At 51.4% G+C, this 18885-nt stretch overlaps 1 protein-coding gene across 1 annotated transcript; it reads left to right on the top strand.

Annotated features, from left to right (window-relative positions):
- The first annotated feature begins 358 nt into the window (after window positions 1-358).
- LOC124464747 (transcription factor E2-alpha-like) lies at window positions 359-18435 on the top strand. The gene is given in 21 exon segments (XM_047016569.1): window positions 359-529; window positions 3902-3972; window positions 4081-4153; window positions 4293-4333; window positions 4572-4704; window positions 5125-5150; window positions 5152-5172; window positions 8809-8905; window positions 9213-9346; window positions 9812-9889; window positions 9891-9921; window positions 10320-10375; window positions 10571-10652; window positions 11242-11321; window positions 11431-11625; window positions 11727-11841; window positions 12167-12314; window positions 12703-12756; window positions 13520-13758; window positions 14272-14420; window positions 14926-18435. Coding segments are annotated over 20 exon segments (1926 nt in total). The 5' UTR covers window positions 359-420; the 3' UTR covers window positions 14415-14420; window positions 14926-18435.
- Window positions 18436-18885: the final 450 nt, after the last annotated feature.

Raw genomic sequence — 18885 nt, 5'->3', positions numbered from 1 at the left:
CTGCTCCAGCCCACTGAGAAGCTGCAAGATGGCTGCCGCTCTCTGAGGAGGGGCTAGTCTGAGCGCAGCCTGATAGTGTTGCATCATGGGAGATGTAGTTCCCATTCGATGACTGAGGCGGACAGTTTGTGTCCTGGTTGACACCTTCAGAGACGGTCGATGTCCCTCCTCTCCGGTGTTTTTCCTGAGTTCACATCTCCTCAGTTTTGATCAGTTGACTTCTGTTTTGAGCTTTGAGTTGGATCTTTATGTCTTGGAGGGAGACTGGACTGACCAACTATCTCTGAAATCCTGTGTGTGTGTGTGTGTGTGGGGGGGTTCTCTGAGTGAGTGTGTGTGGGTGTCACTGTCTGTGCATGTCTGTGTGTGCGTGCATGCGTGTCTGTCAGTGTGTGTGTGTGTGTGCGTGCTTCTGAAAGCATGATGGCACTGACCAATCCCGTCTCTCCTTTGCAGATGTTTGCACCGCCTGTAGCCAATGGGAATAACCGTAAGACGACACTGGCGAGCAGTCAGTTTGGAGGATCAGGTGAGGAGCCATGTTTGTGTGTGTTTTGTGTCGCCGCGAGCTGGATCTGGGCAGCAGCTGCTCCATCACGCCATCACACCTCCCGCATGACATCACACAGACACCACGGTGACGAGGCGCTCCTATAACCAGAACGAGGGGGGGGGGGGGGGGTCGTCTTCTTAAACAGGACGACGTAGATCTTCAAGTGGGGACCGCGGAGCTGTCGGGTCTTCTCGCTCGTTCTCCCGTCTCCTTCACCCTGAAACCTCGAGTCTTCTGCTGCGCGTGATCCTTCAGTAGGGTTTAGTGAATGGATGCGTGTTCCAGTAGAGCAGGGCTTTAGATCCAGCCTTCTGGGCCCTGCCTCTGTCTCTCTGCCAAGCAGGGAACAGCTCGGGTGCTTCTCAGTCAGATCAGCAGAAGTCGTCCCACTCACCCCCCCCCCCCCCCCCCCCCCCCCCCCCCCTCCCCCCCCGGGCTTTTGAGTCTCTCCTCCTGAAGGTTCTGCAATGTTCTAAACCCTCCTCCTCTGGACGGCGTCTTCTAGAACCCTCCACTCCTGGACGGTCTGTTCTAGAACCCTCCTGCTCTGGACGGCGTCTTCTGGAACCCCCCACTCCTGGACGGTCTGTTCTAGAACCCTCCACTCCTCCGGCCGGCCTGTTCTAGAACCCTCCACTCCTCCGGCCGGCCTGTTCTAGAACCCTCCACTCCTCCGGCCGGCCTGTTCTAGAACCCTCCACTCCCCCGGCCGGCCTGTTTTAGAACCCTCCACTCCTCTGGCCGGCCTGTTCTAGAACCCTCCACTCGTCCGGACGGCCTGTTCTAGAACCCTCCACTCCTCCGGACGGCCTGTTCTAGAACCCTCCTCTCCACCCCTGTCACCGTGCCAGCGTGGGAGGAGGTTGGCTCCAGCCCTTCTCCTAGGGTTTCTGCACCCCATGGCCGTGCATTCTGTTGCCAGAGAAAAAACTAATGAGAGTCACCCCCCCTCTACACTCCCACCCCAACAGGGCTGGCCTCTCCCCCACTGATGAGCAGGAAATGGCTCACGCCTCAGACAATGAGAGCCCCCCCCCCCCACACACACTAACGCATACACACCCACCCACACCTCTGCTCAACCCTCACCCGCAGTACAAGAGCTCGTCACCTCCTGTTCAGTTGCATGTCAATGGAAATGCATTGTATCCCTGGAACGGGGGAGGGAGGGAGAGAAAGGGGTGTTAACAATGATCACCCACCAGCCATGCGTTTTCCCATTATTCCCATATTTAGTTGGGGACATTCCCATATATAGTTTGCTGGCTATGCCGTCGCCCCCCCACACCCACACTCATATACACACACACACAACCAGGACCACTGCGTCCCCTCTCTCTCACCTCTACAGCTGCTGACCCACCCCCCCCACCTCCACAACAAGTGTGTGTGTGTGTTTAAAGATGTGTGTGTAGCTGGTGTTTTCTACTCCAGGCTAGATGTGTTTGTGTGTCCCAGTGGCACCGGGAGCCCACTGGTTCCATCAAATCTCAGCTGCCTTTCAAGACCACCAGCCTACATGTAACGTGATTATGTGGTGTGTTTGGCTGCTGGTCCTGTTGCTGTGGTCTGGCTCCTCCGTTCTCAATCAGGTTAGGGCTTTACTGCCTTCTTCTAGCAGGTTCAACGTGCTCGATGACACACACACACACACACACACAGCGCTCTGCTGCTGTCATAAAGAAGGAACTCGAGTGTAGCAAAGAACCTGGGTTTTATGTGATTATTTGTGACTGTAGTCTCGCCTCTCCCTGCCTTTCTCCTCCCTCCACTTCTACCCCCTTCCTCTCCTCCCTTCCCTTCACCCCCTCCTCTCCTTCCTCCACCTCCTCCCCCCACCATCTCCTCCCTCCACCCCCTCCTCTCTCCACCTCTCCACCCCCCCTTCTCTCCTCCCTCTACCTCGCCTCCTCTCCTCCCTCCACAGCCTCCTCTCCTCCCTCCTCTCCTCCCTCCACCCCCTCCTCTCCTCCCTCCACCTCTCCTCAGTGTTGAGCTACATGCTAGCTGGGTGCCGCTGGAGCACCATGCAGCCTGACACCTTGTTTGATTGCCTCTGAGTTAATTACTCCACAACGTGTGAAACAATGTTGTCAGAGTTTCCCGCCCCACACCAACTGTCCTCCCTCACTCTTTCCCCCTCCCCCATCGCTTTACTTCTCTTCTCTCCCCGTCTTTTAGCCTCCTGTTTCTTTTTCTCTCCCTCTATTTCTCTTACTCCATCTCTTCCACCACTTACGGGGTGTTAACATAGGTTATCCTAGCCTAGGGTTGTGTTAGCATAGGTTATCCTAGCGTATTTTAGCCTAGTGGTGTGTTAGTGTTGGTTAGCCTAGTGGTGTGTTAGCATACGTTAGCCTAGTGGTGTGTTAGCATACGTTAGCCTAGTGGTGTGTTAGCATAGCAGTGTGTTAAGTGCAGCTTATCCTAGTTGTGCTCGTGTAGGTTAGCCTAGCATAGGTTAGCTTAGCAGTGTGACAGTGAGGGAGTGAGGCGGATCCTCAGACTTGCCCCTCTCTCCTGTTCTGGCCTGGCTCTCCGTGCTGGCCACCACCTCTCCATACATCACTGCTGTCGCCCACAAGGGGCTGGGGCTGCTCTGCACTGCTACACTCATCATTCATCCTCCCCTCTCTCTCTGCCTCTGTGCTTTTCTCTCTCTCTCACGCTCTGTCTTTCTTTTGGTCTTCCTCTCCCGCTCTCCCTTCCTCTTTGTCTCTTTCTGTCCCTCTCACGCTTCCTCCCCCTGTCTCTCTCTATCTCTGTATCTCTCTCTCTGTCTCTCTCTCTCATCAGGCAGTCGCCCATCTCTTACCCAAGCACTCAATCTCTCTTTCTCCCTCCCTCCCCCTCTGTCTCTCTCTCTCTTTCTCTCTCCACTTGCTCGCTCGCCTTCTCTCTCGCACATTTTTTTAATTAGGAGAAAAATCAAAGGCGAAATATGAATATTCATAAGGTATGCACATTAATATGCACAATTATGCAAATCAGTATGCAATTAAGCGCCTCGTCTCCAGAGAGGCTCAGTAGCATTAGTGGCTGAGACCGAGAGAGAGAGAGACGGAGAGAGAGAGAGAGACAGAGACAGAGAGGGGGAGAAAGTGTGTGGTTTATGCTCTGCTGGTTTCTAGGAAGCTGGTTTCTCATCAGTCTCATACTGGCTGGCCTTTCTCGACACCTCTCAGGTCCACTGAAACACAGTTACCCCAGCTCATATGCTTAGTCGTGTGTGTGTGTCAAGCCAGTCTATTGTGTGGGTGTGTGTCACGATGGCTGTGTGCGTCCTGCCAGTCTAATACGTGTGTGTGTGTCAGGCCAGTCTAACCTGTGTGTGTTTGTGTCCTCCAGCTCTGGATGAGCGTAATGGCTCTGGGTCCTGGGGCCCTGAACAGAACAGCCCCTCGTACAACCAGGGACGGGTAAGGACCCCCTCCCACACATGTGTATATACACACACACACACACCCCATCCATGCACACACAGGCACACACCATCTGTTTGATGCACTCTCTCCATCCACCCTCAGCCCTATGGAGAAGGCCCCCACTACAGCGAACACGAGGGCTTGACCTCACCTTTCCTTAGCTCAGGGCTCGGAGGTAAGGATATACCACTAGACTGCCCTATGCTAGATCACCCTATGCTAGATCACCCTATGCTAGATCACCCTATGCTACTGTACTGTGTGTTGGCGGCTTCCATGTGACCTGTGCGTGTGCGTGTGTGTGTGTTCCACAGGTAAAGGTGAGAGGGCTCAGTACTCTTCCTTCAGCGGCCAGGTGAGATCATCCCAACCTCTCTCTCACTTTCGTTCTGTCTGTCTCTCTTTCGTTTTCTCTCTGTCTGTCTCTCTCTCCCCCCCCCCTCCTCCGGGTTTCAAAAGCCTACGTTTCTTACTTCTCCTTTCATCAGAAATGATTTGACTGAGACTTGTTTTGTTTGTTTGTCTGTGACCTGGAGGTGTGTGTGTGTGTATTAACCTATGTCTTCCTGCCCCCCCCCCCCCCACCCCCACAGCCTGGGTTTCTTCCTAGTGAGATAGCCATGGCCAGCCCAGACGCTCTGCCCCCCCCCAGTCTGAAGGGGGGCAGCCAGTTCTACCCCTCCTACCCCAGCAACCCTCGCAGGAGGCCCCCAGATGGAAACATAGGTACAGTGGCTGAATAGGGACAAACTGAATTGCCAGCTTCTGTTATATGTCTGGCTGTATGATGTTCAGAGGATGATCAACTCTACGCCCACCCTTTTTCTCTACCTCTCCATACGCCTCTCTTGGTCTCTCTCTCTCTGTGTGAGTCTCTCTCTCTCTCTCTCTCTCTCTCTCTCTCTCTCTCTCTGTGTGTCTCTTTCTCTCTCTGTGTCTCTCTCTCTCTCTCTCTCTCTCTCTCTCTCTCTCTCTCTCTCTCTCTCTCTCCTCTCTCTCTCTCTCTCTCTCTCTGTGTCCTCTCTCTCTGTGTCTCTCTCTGTGTCTCTCTCTGTGTCTCTCTCTCTCTGTGTCTCTCTCTCTCTCTCTCTCTCTCTCTCCTCTCTCTCTCTCTCTGTGTCTCTCTCTCTGTGTCTCTCTCTCTAGACACTCAGCCTAAGAAGATCAGAAAGCCCCCCAGGTCTGCCGTCCTCTGTAAGTCCTCTCGCCTCTACACACACACACACACACACACACACCTCCTAACCCCTAATGTCACACACACCACACACCCAACCCTAACCCCTCACGTCTGTTCTCTCTCATGGTCAGTTCACACGTTTGCACACACACTTTGATGTCACATGCAAACCGCACACCTAAGTGCTCGTCTTTCTCTTTTCCCACACACACACACACACACACAGAGTTTCTCGTGCCCCCCCCCCCCCCCCGCCGCCGTTTCTGTTGTGTGTCATCAGTAAGACATGCAGCTGTTGGATACATTTCTAGTGTATCCTTAACTCTACCCATGGCCTAGCCAGGGTTGTGGGAACTTCAACACCAAGACCCCAGGCCCACAACTTGGCTTAGCTACAGGTGTGTGTGTGTTTGGGTGTGCGGTCGGACCACTCTCACATGGTTCTCATGTGTTGTAGTGCTACTGGTGGGGACCCCCCCCTTACCCTAACACCATTTTTTGTGGACTGGGCTTCCCCTTATGCCTCCCCCCTCTCTCCTCCCCCACCTCTTTCTCCCCTCCCTCCCCCCACCTCCTCCTCTCCCCTCCCTCCCCCAGCCTGTGACCCAGTTGTAAGGCCACAGTGCTGGGAGGCCTCTTAGCCCCTGTCTGAGCCCAGATTAATGACTGCTGATGAGCCTGTCTTCCTGCCCACCCCTCCCCCTCTCCTCACTGTATCTCCTCCTCTCCTATATATCCCCCTCTTTCCTAAAACCAACACTGTCCTGTATCATAGTGTTGGGGTCATGATGCCCTGTCCTGTATCCTAGTGTTGGGGTCATGATGCCCTGTCTTGTATCCTAGTGTTGGGGTCATGATGCCCTGTCCTGTATCCTAGTGTTGGAGTCATGATGCCCTGTATCCTTGTGTTGGGGTCATGATGCCCTGTCCTGTATCCTAGTGTTGGAGTCATGATGCCCTGTATCCTTGTGTTGGGGTCATGATGCCCTGTCCTGTATCCTAGTGTTGGGGTCATGATGCCCTGTCCTGTATCCTAGTGTTGGGGTCATGATGCCCTGTATCCTAGTGTTGGGGTCATGATAACCTGTATCCTAGTGTTGGGGTCATGATGCCCTGTATCCTTGTGTTGTGGTCATGATGCCCTGTATCCGAGTGTTGGGGTCATGAGGCCCTGTCCTGTATCCTAGTGTTGGGGTCATGAGGCCCTGTCCTGTATCCTAGTGTTGGGGTCATGATGCCCTGTATCCTAGTGTTGGGGTCATGATGCCCTGTATCCTAGTGTTGGGGTCATGATAACCTGTATCCTAGTGTTGGGGTCATGATGCCCTGTATCCGAGTGTTGGGGTCATGATGCCCTGTATCCTAGTGTTGGGGTCATGATGCCCTGTCCTGTATCCTAGTGTTGGGGTCATGAGGCCTTGTATCCTAGTGTTGGAGTCATGATGCCCTGTATCCTAGTGTTGGGGTCATGATGCCCTGTCCTGTATCCTAGTGTTGGGGTCATGATGCCCTGTCCTGTATCCTAGTGTTGGGGTCATGATGTCCTGTATCCTAGTGTTAAGGTCATGATGTCCTGTATCCTAGTGTTGGGGTCATGATGCCCTGTATCCTAGTGTTGGGGTCATGATGCCCTGAATCCGAGTGTTGGGGTCATGATGCCCTGTATCCTAGTGTTGGGGTCATGATGCCCTGTATCCGAGTGTTGGGGTCATGACACAGGACGGGCTGGGGGCTACTTGTCTCTTCTCCTCCTCCAGTCTGTTCTTCCTCACCTCCTTGTCTCTCCACATCCTCCTCCTGTCTTTACCGTCTCCCCCTTTATTCATCCTGCTGTGGGAACACACACACACCACACGGTGCACACACGCCTGGTCACAGTTGTAACCCGAGAACCGTTTTAAAACCCCATTAGCAGGGAATTTACCCAGAAAATCCTCTCTTCCTAAGAAATGCAGTGATCTGGCAGCCATCTTTGTTTCCCGCCGAGCCACATCCCCAGCACCAATCCCCCCTCATATTCCTCAGCTCTAAGACCCAATTTAAAGCCTACTGTTATGAGATGCGCTTTGCAGCTTGTTGTCAGTGAAGTAACCAAGGGTAGTTAAAAATTCCCCACTTATCACCCCCCCTCCATATCCCCCCAGCTTTGTTGAAGAAATTTACATCTCTTCTCCTTGTCCCCAACACCATTCCTTATGTCTCTACATAAATCACCACCACCACCTTCAGTGGTCTGCACCCCTCCTCTCCTCCTCACCCCCCGCCTCACTGCAACAGCAAACCTCCCCCAGCCTCTCTCCCTTCATCCGCCTCTCTCCTAGTCACTCCCTCCCTAACCCCCCCCCCCTTTACTTCCCTCCTTCTCTCCCACCCCCCTCTTTTTTCTCTTCCATCCATCCCTCCCTCCCTGCCCCCTCTTCCACCCCTTCTCTTCCTCTTTCCATGGCCTCTTCTCTTCCATCCCTCCCTCCCCCTCTTCCTGCCCCACCTCTCCTCTCTTCCATCCCTCCTCTCTCCCCCTGCCCCCCCCCCTCTTCCATCCCTCCCTCCTCTCTCTCCCTGCCCCCCCCCCCTCTTCCATCCCTCCTTCCTCTCTCTCCCCTGCCCCCCCCTCTCTTCTCCTCTTCCTTCCCTCCCTCCCTGGCTCTCCCTCCCTCCCTGCCCCCCCCCCTCTCTCTCCTCCTCTTCCATCCCTCCCCTCCCTGGCTCTCCCTCCCTCTTCCATCCCTCCCTCCCCTGGCTCTCTCTCCCTCCCTCCTCTTCCATCCCCTCCCCTCCCTGCCCCCCCCCTCTCCCTCCTCCTCTTCCATCCCTCCCCCCTCTCCCTCCTCCTCTTCCATCCCTCCCTCCCTGGCTCTCCCTGGCTCTCCCTGGCTGTCGTCAGCCCAGCTGCCTGTGGAGTTGGACGGCGTCCAGCAGAAGGCAGATGGCCCTGTAATTAGACGAGCATCTCTCCATTCCCTTTCCACTTCTCTCTGTTAAATCAAATTACAGACCAAAATCCCTGCTCTGGATTAGCATTCTCTGCTGCATAGCCCCTCTCCGACGGTCTCTCTCAACCTCTCTCCCGACTGTCTCTCCGTCTCACAGGCAAAGGGGATGGCGAGGCAGTCCCTGCCAGTCTCTCTCTGTCTCCGATTGAGCTTGAAAGAGAGACTCTCTGACAGTGTCTTTCCATCTGGCTGTCCACCTCTCTGACGGTCTCCACTTTTCTCTTTCTCTCTGACTTTCTCTCTTTCTGCCTGTCGCTCCCTCTCTCATTTTCTCTCTTCCCCCCCCTTCTCCCCATAGAACAGTTCATGTCAGTGACTGAGTGACTCATAAACGTGTGTGTGTCTGTACTCTGTGCTAATACAGCATCCATTGTCAGGAATAACTAGAAGACTATTTAGGGACTATTGAAAAATGTGGCCAATGTCATTACCTGTGTTTTATCTACCAGTTCGTAGAGAGAGAGAGGGAGTGTGTGTGTGTCCGGTCTCCTACGGTAGAGAGGAAACCCACACTGTGTGCTGTGGGACTCATGCCGATGGTGTGTGTGTGTTCTAACTTGGTGGTGGTGTGTGTCTGTAGGGGTCTGTGTGTGTGTCTTCAGGTGTATATCATATGTTGTAATGTGTGTGTGTGTGTGTGTGTGTGTGTGCGCGCAGGTGTATGCCTCCACCTCTGATGAGTACGTCCGGGACGGTGGTGGGTATCCTGGGGCCAAACCAGGAGCAGTCTACCCTGGCTCCTTCTACATGCAAGGTGAGCAAGCTCCCCTCCTCCTGGGTTTAGTGGCTCTCCGCTTCCAGGAAGTGGGTGGAGTTAGGAATAGTGTGTTGGTGAGCCGGGTGTTCAGGTTGTGTAGAAGCATCTGCAAAATGAGAACATCGCAAATGCAAGTGTGTACCTCGGTTAATAAGTTGGAACGGCTGTGGTGTGTTTGGGAGGGAAGGGTGTCCTGAAATTATATCTCTTTTCAGGGCTAGGCTAGCCTTGAAAAGTGTGTGCTAAATGAATACAATTCTAATTCTGTGCCTGTATGTCGACCCACTCCTCACCCCTCCTCCAGAAGGCCTCCACTCCTCGTCGGACCCCTGGTCCCCCTCCGGCCCCCTGGGCCAGGCTGGCTACTCTGCCATGCTGGGACCCCCACACCTGGGCCAGACGGGCTCCTTCTCTGCCCTCAACCCCCAGGACAGGATGGTGAGGCCACCTCTCTCCCTGCCACTCTGTCTCTCTCTCTGTCTGTCTGTCTGTCTGTCTGTCTCTCTGTCTGTCTGTCTGTCTGTCTGTCTGTCTGTCTGTCTGTCTGTCTGTCTGTCTGTCTGTCTCTCTCTCTCTCTGTCTCTCTCTCTCTCTGTCTCTCTCTCTCTCTGTCTCTCTCTCTCTCTCTCTCTCTCTCTCTCTCTCTCTCTCTCTCTCTCTCTCTCTCTCTCTCTCTCTCTCTCTCTCTCTCTCTCTCTCTCTCTCTCTCTCTCTCTCTCTCTCTCTCTCTCTCTCTCTCTCTCTCTCTCTCTCTGTCTCTGTCTGTCTCTGTTTGTCTGTCTCTCTCTGTCTCTCTCTGTCTGTCTCTCTCTCTCTGTCTCTCTCACATCATTATTCGCTCACTTCGCTCACTCTCTCTTTTGCGCTTTCCTTATCTCTAACCTCCCCCCCCCCCTCTGACAGAACTACCCGCTGCATACCAGTGAGGTTAATGGATTCCACCATGGCCCCGCCCCCGCCTCCGCCTCCTACAACCACGCCCCCCGCCATCAACGGATCAGACAGCATCATGGGTATGTTTTGAAATTAAACCAACTTTTCCCGTTCTGTTCTTGTCAAACAAATGGCCGGACAGAATCAGAAACTCAAGGTGATGGCTTTAGCCTGCTATCATGTTTGTAATAATATGCCATTCTATCTTTCTTGTGACCTGAAGAGCTAGAGCTAGCTATGCGCTTTTACATTCTAGACTAGGCTATCATAAGCTCGGCACTGCCATTCCATGCTAAGCTATGCTAGGCTAAGCTATTGTAAGCTAGGCAATGCCAGACAATTCTATTGTAAGCTAGACAATGCCAGACAATGCTAAGCTATGCTAAGCTATTGTATGCTAGGCTGTGCCATACTATGCTATGCCAAGCAAGGCTATGTTAGCCCGTTGATGGTGTGTGATGATGTGTTTTCTCTCCAGCCAACAGAGGAAGCACAGCAGGCAGCTCGGGGGAGATCGGAAAAGCTCTGGCATCAGTGAGAAACGCCTCGATTCTATTCACAACAATCAGCTTAGTGTGTGTGTGTTGCCGCATGTGTTTTATGTCTGTTCGCGTACGTGCGTAACCATCTCTTGTCTGAAGGCTGAGCGTGTTGGCGTGTGTGTGAGAGCGCGTCTCGTGTGTAATTATCCCTGTCGAAAGGCTGACCATGCTGTCCTGTATCTTGCAGATCTACCCGTCGGACCACAACAGCAACAACACCTTCTCCCCCTCCCCCTCAACCCCCGTGGGCTCCCCGCAGGCCATCGGAGGTACTGCACCCTCTCCCTCACCAACTGTCATTTTGCTTTTCAACCAAAGCGACATGCAGATAATCCACATCGAAAGTCGAGTTGAAAAACGAGGATTTGGATTTTGGTGTTAGAAACCGTTTGTGTTTACCAGGCTACATCTTTGCTACCGGGCACAGTGTTGCCATACCTACATCTCAGTTACCAGGCAGAGTGCGACAATAACCACATCTCATGAGCGGTTAGGAACATTAAGAAGTAGAACAGATGTCACATTTTTTGTTCTGAATCAAATGGAGGACAGACTTGTGAGGAGATGTGGAGTCTGGAGTTGGACCTCTAGCTCCCCCTGCTGGTGAGAAGTGGGAACTGACACCCATCTCCCCCATGCGCTATACGGCGATCAATATCTCAACAATAAAGCCAGTCTCTGTGGCGCTGTTATCTTGAGACCCGGGTGAAGTAGAGATGTTATGGCTCAGCACCCAAGGAGGGGCATCATGGGGGGATCATGAGTCCGTCGATTCGTGGAATTCTAGTGTTGTGTCTCCACTTGTCCGTTCAACCTGGCCCTGTTAGTCTGCCGTCCTAATGTGTGTTTGCCTTCCAGTTCAAGCAGCATCTCAGTGGCCCAGACCTTCCAGTCAAGATGCCATGTCGCCCAACTACGAGGGTCAGCTCCACGCCCTGGTCAGTGCTCTCCCCTCTCTCTCTCTCCATCCTGCCAACTGCAAAACATACGGGATTTGAACCGCAGTGTAACGTTCTAACCGTCGAGCTCTCGCTCCCCGCTCTGCAGCAAAACAAGATGGAGGACCGCCTGGAGGAGGCCATCCACGTCCTGCGTAGCCACGCCGTGGGCCCGGGGGGGCCCGGGGGGCTAGGGGGCCCCCACTCTGACATGCACAGCCTGCTCAGCGCGGTGCACAACGGGGGCCTGTCTCAGGCCTTCTCAGGCGCAGGCTTGGCCCTGAGCAACAGACACCCAGCCATGGTGAGGAAGGAGCCGGTGTGTGTGCGTGTGGTTTGGGGGTGTGTGTGTGTGTGTGTGTGTGGTTGTGGTGCGTGTGTCCTAATTGTAATGTGTTCCTCCAGGGAGGGGCCCTTCACGAGGAGGCCACGGGCCTGCCGCCCCCCAACAGCACTCTGCTGCACGGCCACCACGCCTCCGGACCCCCCCAGCCTCCCGGACAGCCAGAGGGCTTCACCAGTGGGTCCAACAACCACACCCGCCTCTATATATCTATCACACTCTTTCTTTCTCTGGCGTGCTCTATCACATTCTTTCTCTCTTTCTCTGTCTCTCTCACATTCTCTCTCTCTGTGTCTCTCTCACACATTCTCTCTCTCTCTCTGTCTCTCTCTCTCACATTCTTTCTCCCTCTGTTTTTCCTCAGTCTCTCTCACCCCTCCTTCCTCAAGCCCCCCCCGTCTTCCTCTGCTCCTTCCCTGCCCACCTCTCTTCAGTGTCTCAAGAGCCTGGCTCCGCTCTCACTGAAGGGTAATGTTGACCCTTGACCTCTAACCCCCCCCAGGCCTCCCTGGCAGCGTGGCGCGCTCCACCCACTCCTCCAGCGGCTCGGACATCAAGAGGGAGGACAAGGACGACGACGAGAACTCCTCCATCGCCGACAAGTCCGAGGAGGACAAGAACGAGAGCAAAATGGCTCGAACCAGAGTGAGGTAAGGAAGCCCACCCCGACCAGGGCCGTCGGCCATCTTGGTCCGGACCCGACAAACCCGTCGTTTGACTTACCGGAAACGGATTCCGGAAAACGCTTTGTAGAAAAGGCGCGAGGGAGCGGTCTGGTGTTGATTGCTTTGTCCCACATAGGTGGAAATGCAACGTGGAGGGGTGGCTTTGGTTTCCCTTCCTCTGCTCAGTGAGCAGCTGAGGCCAACGAGAGCCTGCTCCACACACACACACACACACACAGCTTGGTGTTCCTAGTCATCTGTCTTGTGAGGACTGCTACTGTATGTGCTGTGGCTTTCCCTGAGGTTTGTTAGGTTTTGACTGTCCCCCCCCCCCCCTTTCCTCCCCCCTCCTCCCATCCTCCGTTGTTTACAGAAAGGAGGCGTTGGCCCTCCAGATCCTCTCTAACCTCACAGACCAGCCCAACGAGTAAGTCTCCTCTCGTAGGATGCTGCGACAGGCGCCCCCGCGCGCGTCATTAAGACCAGCGAACATACGTGGGCGTAGTCATGGTTCAGCAGTGTGTTCGTAGCAGGGTACATGGGTCTTTTGCCAGGGCACATACACTGTACATGCATGCTTATTTCCAACCTATGTGGGATGAAAAGTAATCGCTAATCTTTTGTGCTTTTGTTCCAAGCACTAAAAAGCAAGCTGTTGGGAGTTGTGTGTCTCTGCGCCCAGTTAACAATGCCGTGCATTTTCACGGACTGTGCACTGGAGTGCAGCCAATGTATGAAATGGGTTTTGAGTTTAAACATGCTGCATGTGGGTTTTACCACGCACAAATACGGGCCTCTAAAGTTAACTCCAAATGTCCGGGTCTGTACGGATGTGTCAGGACCAATCAGAACGCTGATGTTATGGAAAAAGTCCTTCCCCTGGTACACAAACCAGCATATCTGGCTCCGCCCACCCTCGGCAGCCAGGCCCTTTAACATGCAGCAGAGCAAGTTGGTGTTCCAGGTAGGCACGCCTACTTCAACAGTTTGGTCCCAAGGCTTCATCCCATTCTCTCTCTCTCCTCTCCTATCCTCCTCCGCTTCCCCCCCCCCCCCCATCCTCCTCCTCCACTCCCCCCTCCTCCTCCTCTCCCTCCCTCCTCCTCCTCTCCCCCACCATCCTCCTTTCCCCCCCTCCTCCTCTTCTCCACTCTCCATCCTCCTCCCCCCCCCCCCCCTCCCCCTAAAAGTCAAGACGACGAGGAGGATGACGAGGACCTGCCCCCGGAGCTGAAGGTGGAGCGCGAGAAGGAGCGCCGGGTGGCCAACAACGCCCGCGAGCGCCTGCGCGTGCGCGACATCAACGAGGCGTTCAAGGAGCTGGGCAGGATGTGCCAGCTGCATCTCACCAACGATAAACCTCAGACCAAACTGCTCATCCTACACCAGGCCGTCAACGTTATACTCAACCTGGAGCAACAAGTTAGAGGTACCGAGCCTTACTGCTTGTACTTGGACCACACACTAGGGACAACCACCTGCGCACTGGGTAATGCGCAATAGATACCGCACGCTAGGAGCTAGACACTTGGTAAAACATGCTAATCCTTAACCATGCTTGGGTCGACATGCTAGATATATGACATGCCTAGGAGTTAAGACACTTCAGACACCTATACACACTAGCAAAAAACAGACACATGGTATTGAAGACGGGTTATTAACCATGCTAGGGACTACATACGAGTTACTACGTGCTAGGTACTACATACGAGTTAATACATGCTAGGGATTACATTTTAGTTACTATACGCTAGGGACTACAAACGTAACCTCCACACACTTGAAGCTGACCCCTTGCTGCTCCAGGTTGAGTATGACGTTGACTGCCTGGTGTTGGACGAAACGTGCCAGCTAGAGGTCGGCTCTCCGCTCCCACCACGTACGACCCCCCTCGTGTTACTGCATCTTCTGCTCTCTCTTCCCCCCCCCCCCCCAACAGAACGCAACCTCAACCCCAAGGCCGCCTGCCTGAAGAGGAGGGAGGAGGAGAAGGTGTCCGGCGTCGGCGAGGCGGGCATGCAGCTGTCTGGAGGGCACCCGGGCCTCGGAGGCGACGGCCATAACTCAGTCAGCCATATGTAATACCAGGTAATGCTGCTGGGGGAATGCTAACGCTAATACCAGGGAGTAATGTAGTGGTAATGCAAACGCAATTACCAGGGAGTAATGTAGTGGGAATGCTTACGCTAATACCAGGGAGTAATGTAGTGGGAATGCTAAAGCTAATACCAGGGAGTCATGTAGTGGGAATGCTAAGGCTAATACCAGGGACTAATGTAGTGGGAATGCTAAAGCTAATACCAGGGAGTCATGTAGTGGGAATGCTAAAGCTAATACCAGGGACTAATGTAGTGGGAAGGCTAAAGCTAATACCAGGGAGTCATGTAGTGGGAATGCTATAGCTAATACCAGGGAGTCATGTAGTGGGAATGCTAAAGCTAATACCAGGGAGTCATGTAGTGGGAATGCTAAAGCTAATACCAGGGAGTCATGTAGTGGGAATGCTAAAGCTAATACCAGGGAGTCATGTAGTGGGAATGCTAATACTGCTGTGGTAGAACTATTGTAATACCATCCATTTTTCCTGCTCCAGATTTCTGGAAATCCATTGGCTGATGGGAGACAACCTGGCCTTACCTGATTCTTCCACCTATCCCTCAGTGTGTATGTGTGTGTGTGTGTACATATACTGACAGTGATGACAATGTGTGTGGTGTGTGTGGTGTGTGTGTGCACGGCCATGTTCAGTTTCCAGGCACACATCCACACACACTCGAATTCACGCATTCGCACTGCCAAAACTGACACAATCAGTCTGCCCATCACCCCCAGTCCCTGACTTACCAGCTCAAATGTGAAGAACTTGTTTTTGATTTGATTATTTTTTTTTAAATTTGCTATACATATTATTTGTTAGTTGATCTTCTATGATAAGATGGAGTAGTGTTGTTCTGGGACTACACACACTGCCGAAGGGCTGCCAGAAATGCCCCCTGACTAATAACTCATATAATCAAGGATTTGTGCCTAATTCTTACATGTTTTATACCACAAGACATTTAAGCAAATTGCTTACGTGCAAAGGAACATTTGTTAAGGGATTGCTTATGTGTATGAGCAAAGGTTTTATAAATGTAGTGTTCCCTGTGTAATGGTACAGTCTTACATATGTTATGTAGCCACGCCCATGAGAATGAAAGGGAGATGGACCTTTTACCCCAGGACGCAGTTAGGGGGTAAACAGGAAGCAGTTAGAGGGTCAACAGGAAGCTGTGGGCCTGACTAGTTCTGGTGTCGATCACGTTAGTCTTTTTAAGTTGTTCTTCCTTCCCCCAGACATTTGTTGTGATGGTTGCTCCCGTGCATTCAGAAGTATGCTTGAGAAGGCGGGCAGAACTTGAACACCCTGAAAGGCTTCTGGCCTAGTTAGTGCTCATGTCCCCGGAATGTCCCCCCTCATTTAGCCACTTCCCCCCCCCCCCCCCTCCCCTCCACCCTACTCTGACTCCAGACAGGCCACTGTAACTCGTGGTTGCAAAGTCGTCTCCTCTTAAAACGACCATTCCCATCAATTTTCCCCAGGCACCCGAAGCCACGCCCCTGTGTGATTGGTCAAACGGACCTTGACGTCGCACAGTACATTCTCTCCCGTGGGATGTGCTTTTCTAAGTTGAGTAAATAAAAATAAAAAATAATAATTAAAAAAAGGAATATATATACAAATATATATTTTTTGTTAGTCTATACAGTGTAGATTTCTAAATAACAAATGACAATATTAGTTGGAAGTTTAGAGTGTATAGTAGATGAGTGAAACGAAGATATTGAAATTTTAAATGAATTTTCCATAACTGCTACCTGTGTAGTGAGCAGTGAGTTAGTCGGGGGCACCCGGTCTGAGTGTGGAGGTCTACAGAGACCGCTCACCTGACTGGAACAGGAGGTTCCAGCTGGACCTAGCCTGTGTTTTATAGAGATGAGTTGATTTTTCTCAGCAACAACCCCACAAAATATATATCATTTCAAAAATGTTGGTTCTTCAAACAGGGCCGTGTTGCAGGTGTGTGTGCGTGTGTCGCTGTTCTGTTGCAGTGTTCTTACTGGGTCTGCCTCTGGGCCGACAGTAATTATGCAAACTGGTTTTTGAATGTACCATTCATATGTCCCTCCTAGGTTTCCTTCCTCTTTTTTTTTTTTTTTTTTGTTTTCATCTTTTTTGTTGTCGTTTCTTTTGTTTACCTTTTTGTTTCCAAGTTCAATCTGCGCTCTTCCTACAGGGTGCTGGTCACTACACAGATGATGTCCCGACATCATCATAGCGACGTCGTTGTTGTGTTGTTGTTTTTGTGCGTAAGGAACAGGAGGGAGGTGGGAAACAGTGTTAATTCCTGTGATAAGTTATTGCCGTGTCGTAAGACATGAACTAGATTCCCCCCCTCCCCCCCCCCCCCCCCCCCACACACCTTTCTCCCTGAAATCTTTTAGATGTCAACTCTTCTGCATGGATGTAAAAGCGTTTGGTTGGTCTAAGAGGAAACCCCTCTGACCAGGCGGATGCTTGGAGATCAGTGCAGGGGGGGTGTGAGGGTGGGAAACGAGGGGGCAGGTGTGATCCCAGGGGAAGGATGGCATCGTGGATCTCCTGTGGTCGTAGTATTGGTGATAAAAGATTTAAGTTTACTTTTTAAGAAAAAGAAAAAAGGGGTGGGAGGAAAGAAAGGAAAAAAAAAAAAAGAAGAAAAACAAAACAAATTTTACAAATCAATAGTGTGGCCTTTTCCTTCTCGAGACTAGCGATGTCAAGAGTGGAGAGTGATGCCTTTTCAGTGCCTGAATTTGTATTTTCTTTAACTCTGCGACAGTTTTCTCTTGTCCACCCATATCATTTCACCCAGTTCCTCTGGTGAGACCACTCCTCTGCAGAGTTCACCTAAACTCCTTCACACATATTTCAGGAAGAAGCTTCAAAACGGGAAGCGATCGAACCCTTCTGCCAGTGTATCTAGTTGAATAAACATTTAAGTGATATTTAGATCTCGTTAGTTTTTCTATGTTTTTGTTGCTTTTTATTGCAACTGGATTTGGCCAGGTGTCCAAACAGCTGGTCAGTGAAGGTTGAGTTGGGTCCTGTTTTTGGTTTGTTGATTTGTCAACCTCCCCTCCCCCTCTCCCAGCTTTTGATTTCAAGTTTACTGGGAGATTAATTACAAGCCACCATGAATGGAGCCTCTCAACGTTCTAGAACTAGCGTCAGGTGGTGTGACGGCATCATTCCAGAACATCCCTGTATCTTGACTCATCCACTCATCTGCAGCGACTTCTATTTCCCTCTTGAAATCTCTCTTAAATAATCCTCTCGAAAAAGTCTCCTGGAAGACTTCAGACAGCAACCTCTCCTAAGGGGTTTATCAAGTACTCAAATATGTGTCTATTACAAGGTTAAGTAAATGTGTACTAAATATTTGCGATGATATTATTTTATTTTTTCCCGTCCCAGAAATGTAAGAAAGGACTGATATGATTTGCTGTCATTGAGTATTTTGTGAACATCCCACGATGATTGACTGATGTACCATCTGTGTTCTGAGGTGTGGGGTGGGGGAGGGAGGGAGGGAGGAAGGGGGAGATGGAGGGTGTGGTTTCTGTGTCTTGGGACCTGAATGAATAATGACAGGTGTCTTGTTTGAACACTTCAGAGGCAAAGACTCCTCTCTCTTCACGGTCTTGACGACATGGAAAAGCAACAACTGGAAACTTGTATTAAACACAGTGGCAGCACGAATCGATCACACGTTTTGTCATTTCTAATCTCGATTCGGCAGCAACCTTCTGCTTTCTCCTGTCGGTATTCAGTCAGGTTGGCTGATCCACACCAGAAGGGGGAGGAGTTATCTCCTGCAGTGTTCAAACATGGCCGCTCACAGCGTCCAACCCTAAGAGACGGGACACAATCACAACTGCTGTGGAGTCTTCAGAGTGCCTCCAGTCCCTGTCTCTCAACTTTTAGTTCTTTTTATTTTTTATTTTATATAAAGTAGTTATTGAGAACTGTCCTGTATATAACAGTAATGTAGCAATAAATGTGCCATTTTTAATAACAGAATTATACCTTTTTCAATGTCTGGCTTTTGAATCTTGTATACATAAAAAAGGAAAATAAAGGAAAACATTGTAATAAAGGGGTTCATCTTAGTATGGCAAATGAATGTGTGCTCTAGTCTACTTAGTGATAAAAACGTATTTTATAAATTTAGCAAGATACGCAAATACAGCATTTAAAAAGAGCAATGGTAGATCTAGGATTGCTAGTTCAAACAGTATTGCAGTGGTTAAAGTCAATAATGGGCTACAACTAGTCACATGTATTGTCTCGGAGTACAAAACAGGTGGCCTACTATTGTGTTGAATTGATGGATTATAAAGAGAACAGAAACTCAAAAATAGCACACTTCACCTCAAGGATGTACTTTCAACGTGTTCATGTTTGGTTGTGTTCCTGGTGGTTCAGTGGATAAGCATGTGTATCGTGAACATTAAGGCTTTTCTGAAGGGT

Source organism: Hypomesus transpacificus, unplaced genomic scaffold (genome assembly GCF_021917145.1).
Source record: "Hypomesus transpacificus isolate Combined female unplaced genomic scaffold, fHypTra1 scaffold_415, whole genome shotgun sequence".
NCBI classification, from domain to species: domain Eukaryota; kingdom Metazoa; phylum Chordata; class Actinopteri; order Osmeriformes; family Osmeridae; genus Hypomesus; species Hypomesus transpacificus.
Note: the sequence above shows the minus strand (reverse complement) of the source record. Positions and strands in the feature narration are given on the sequence as shown.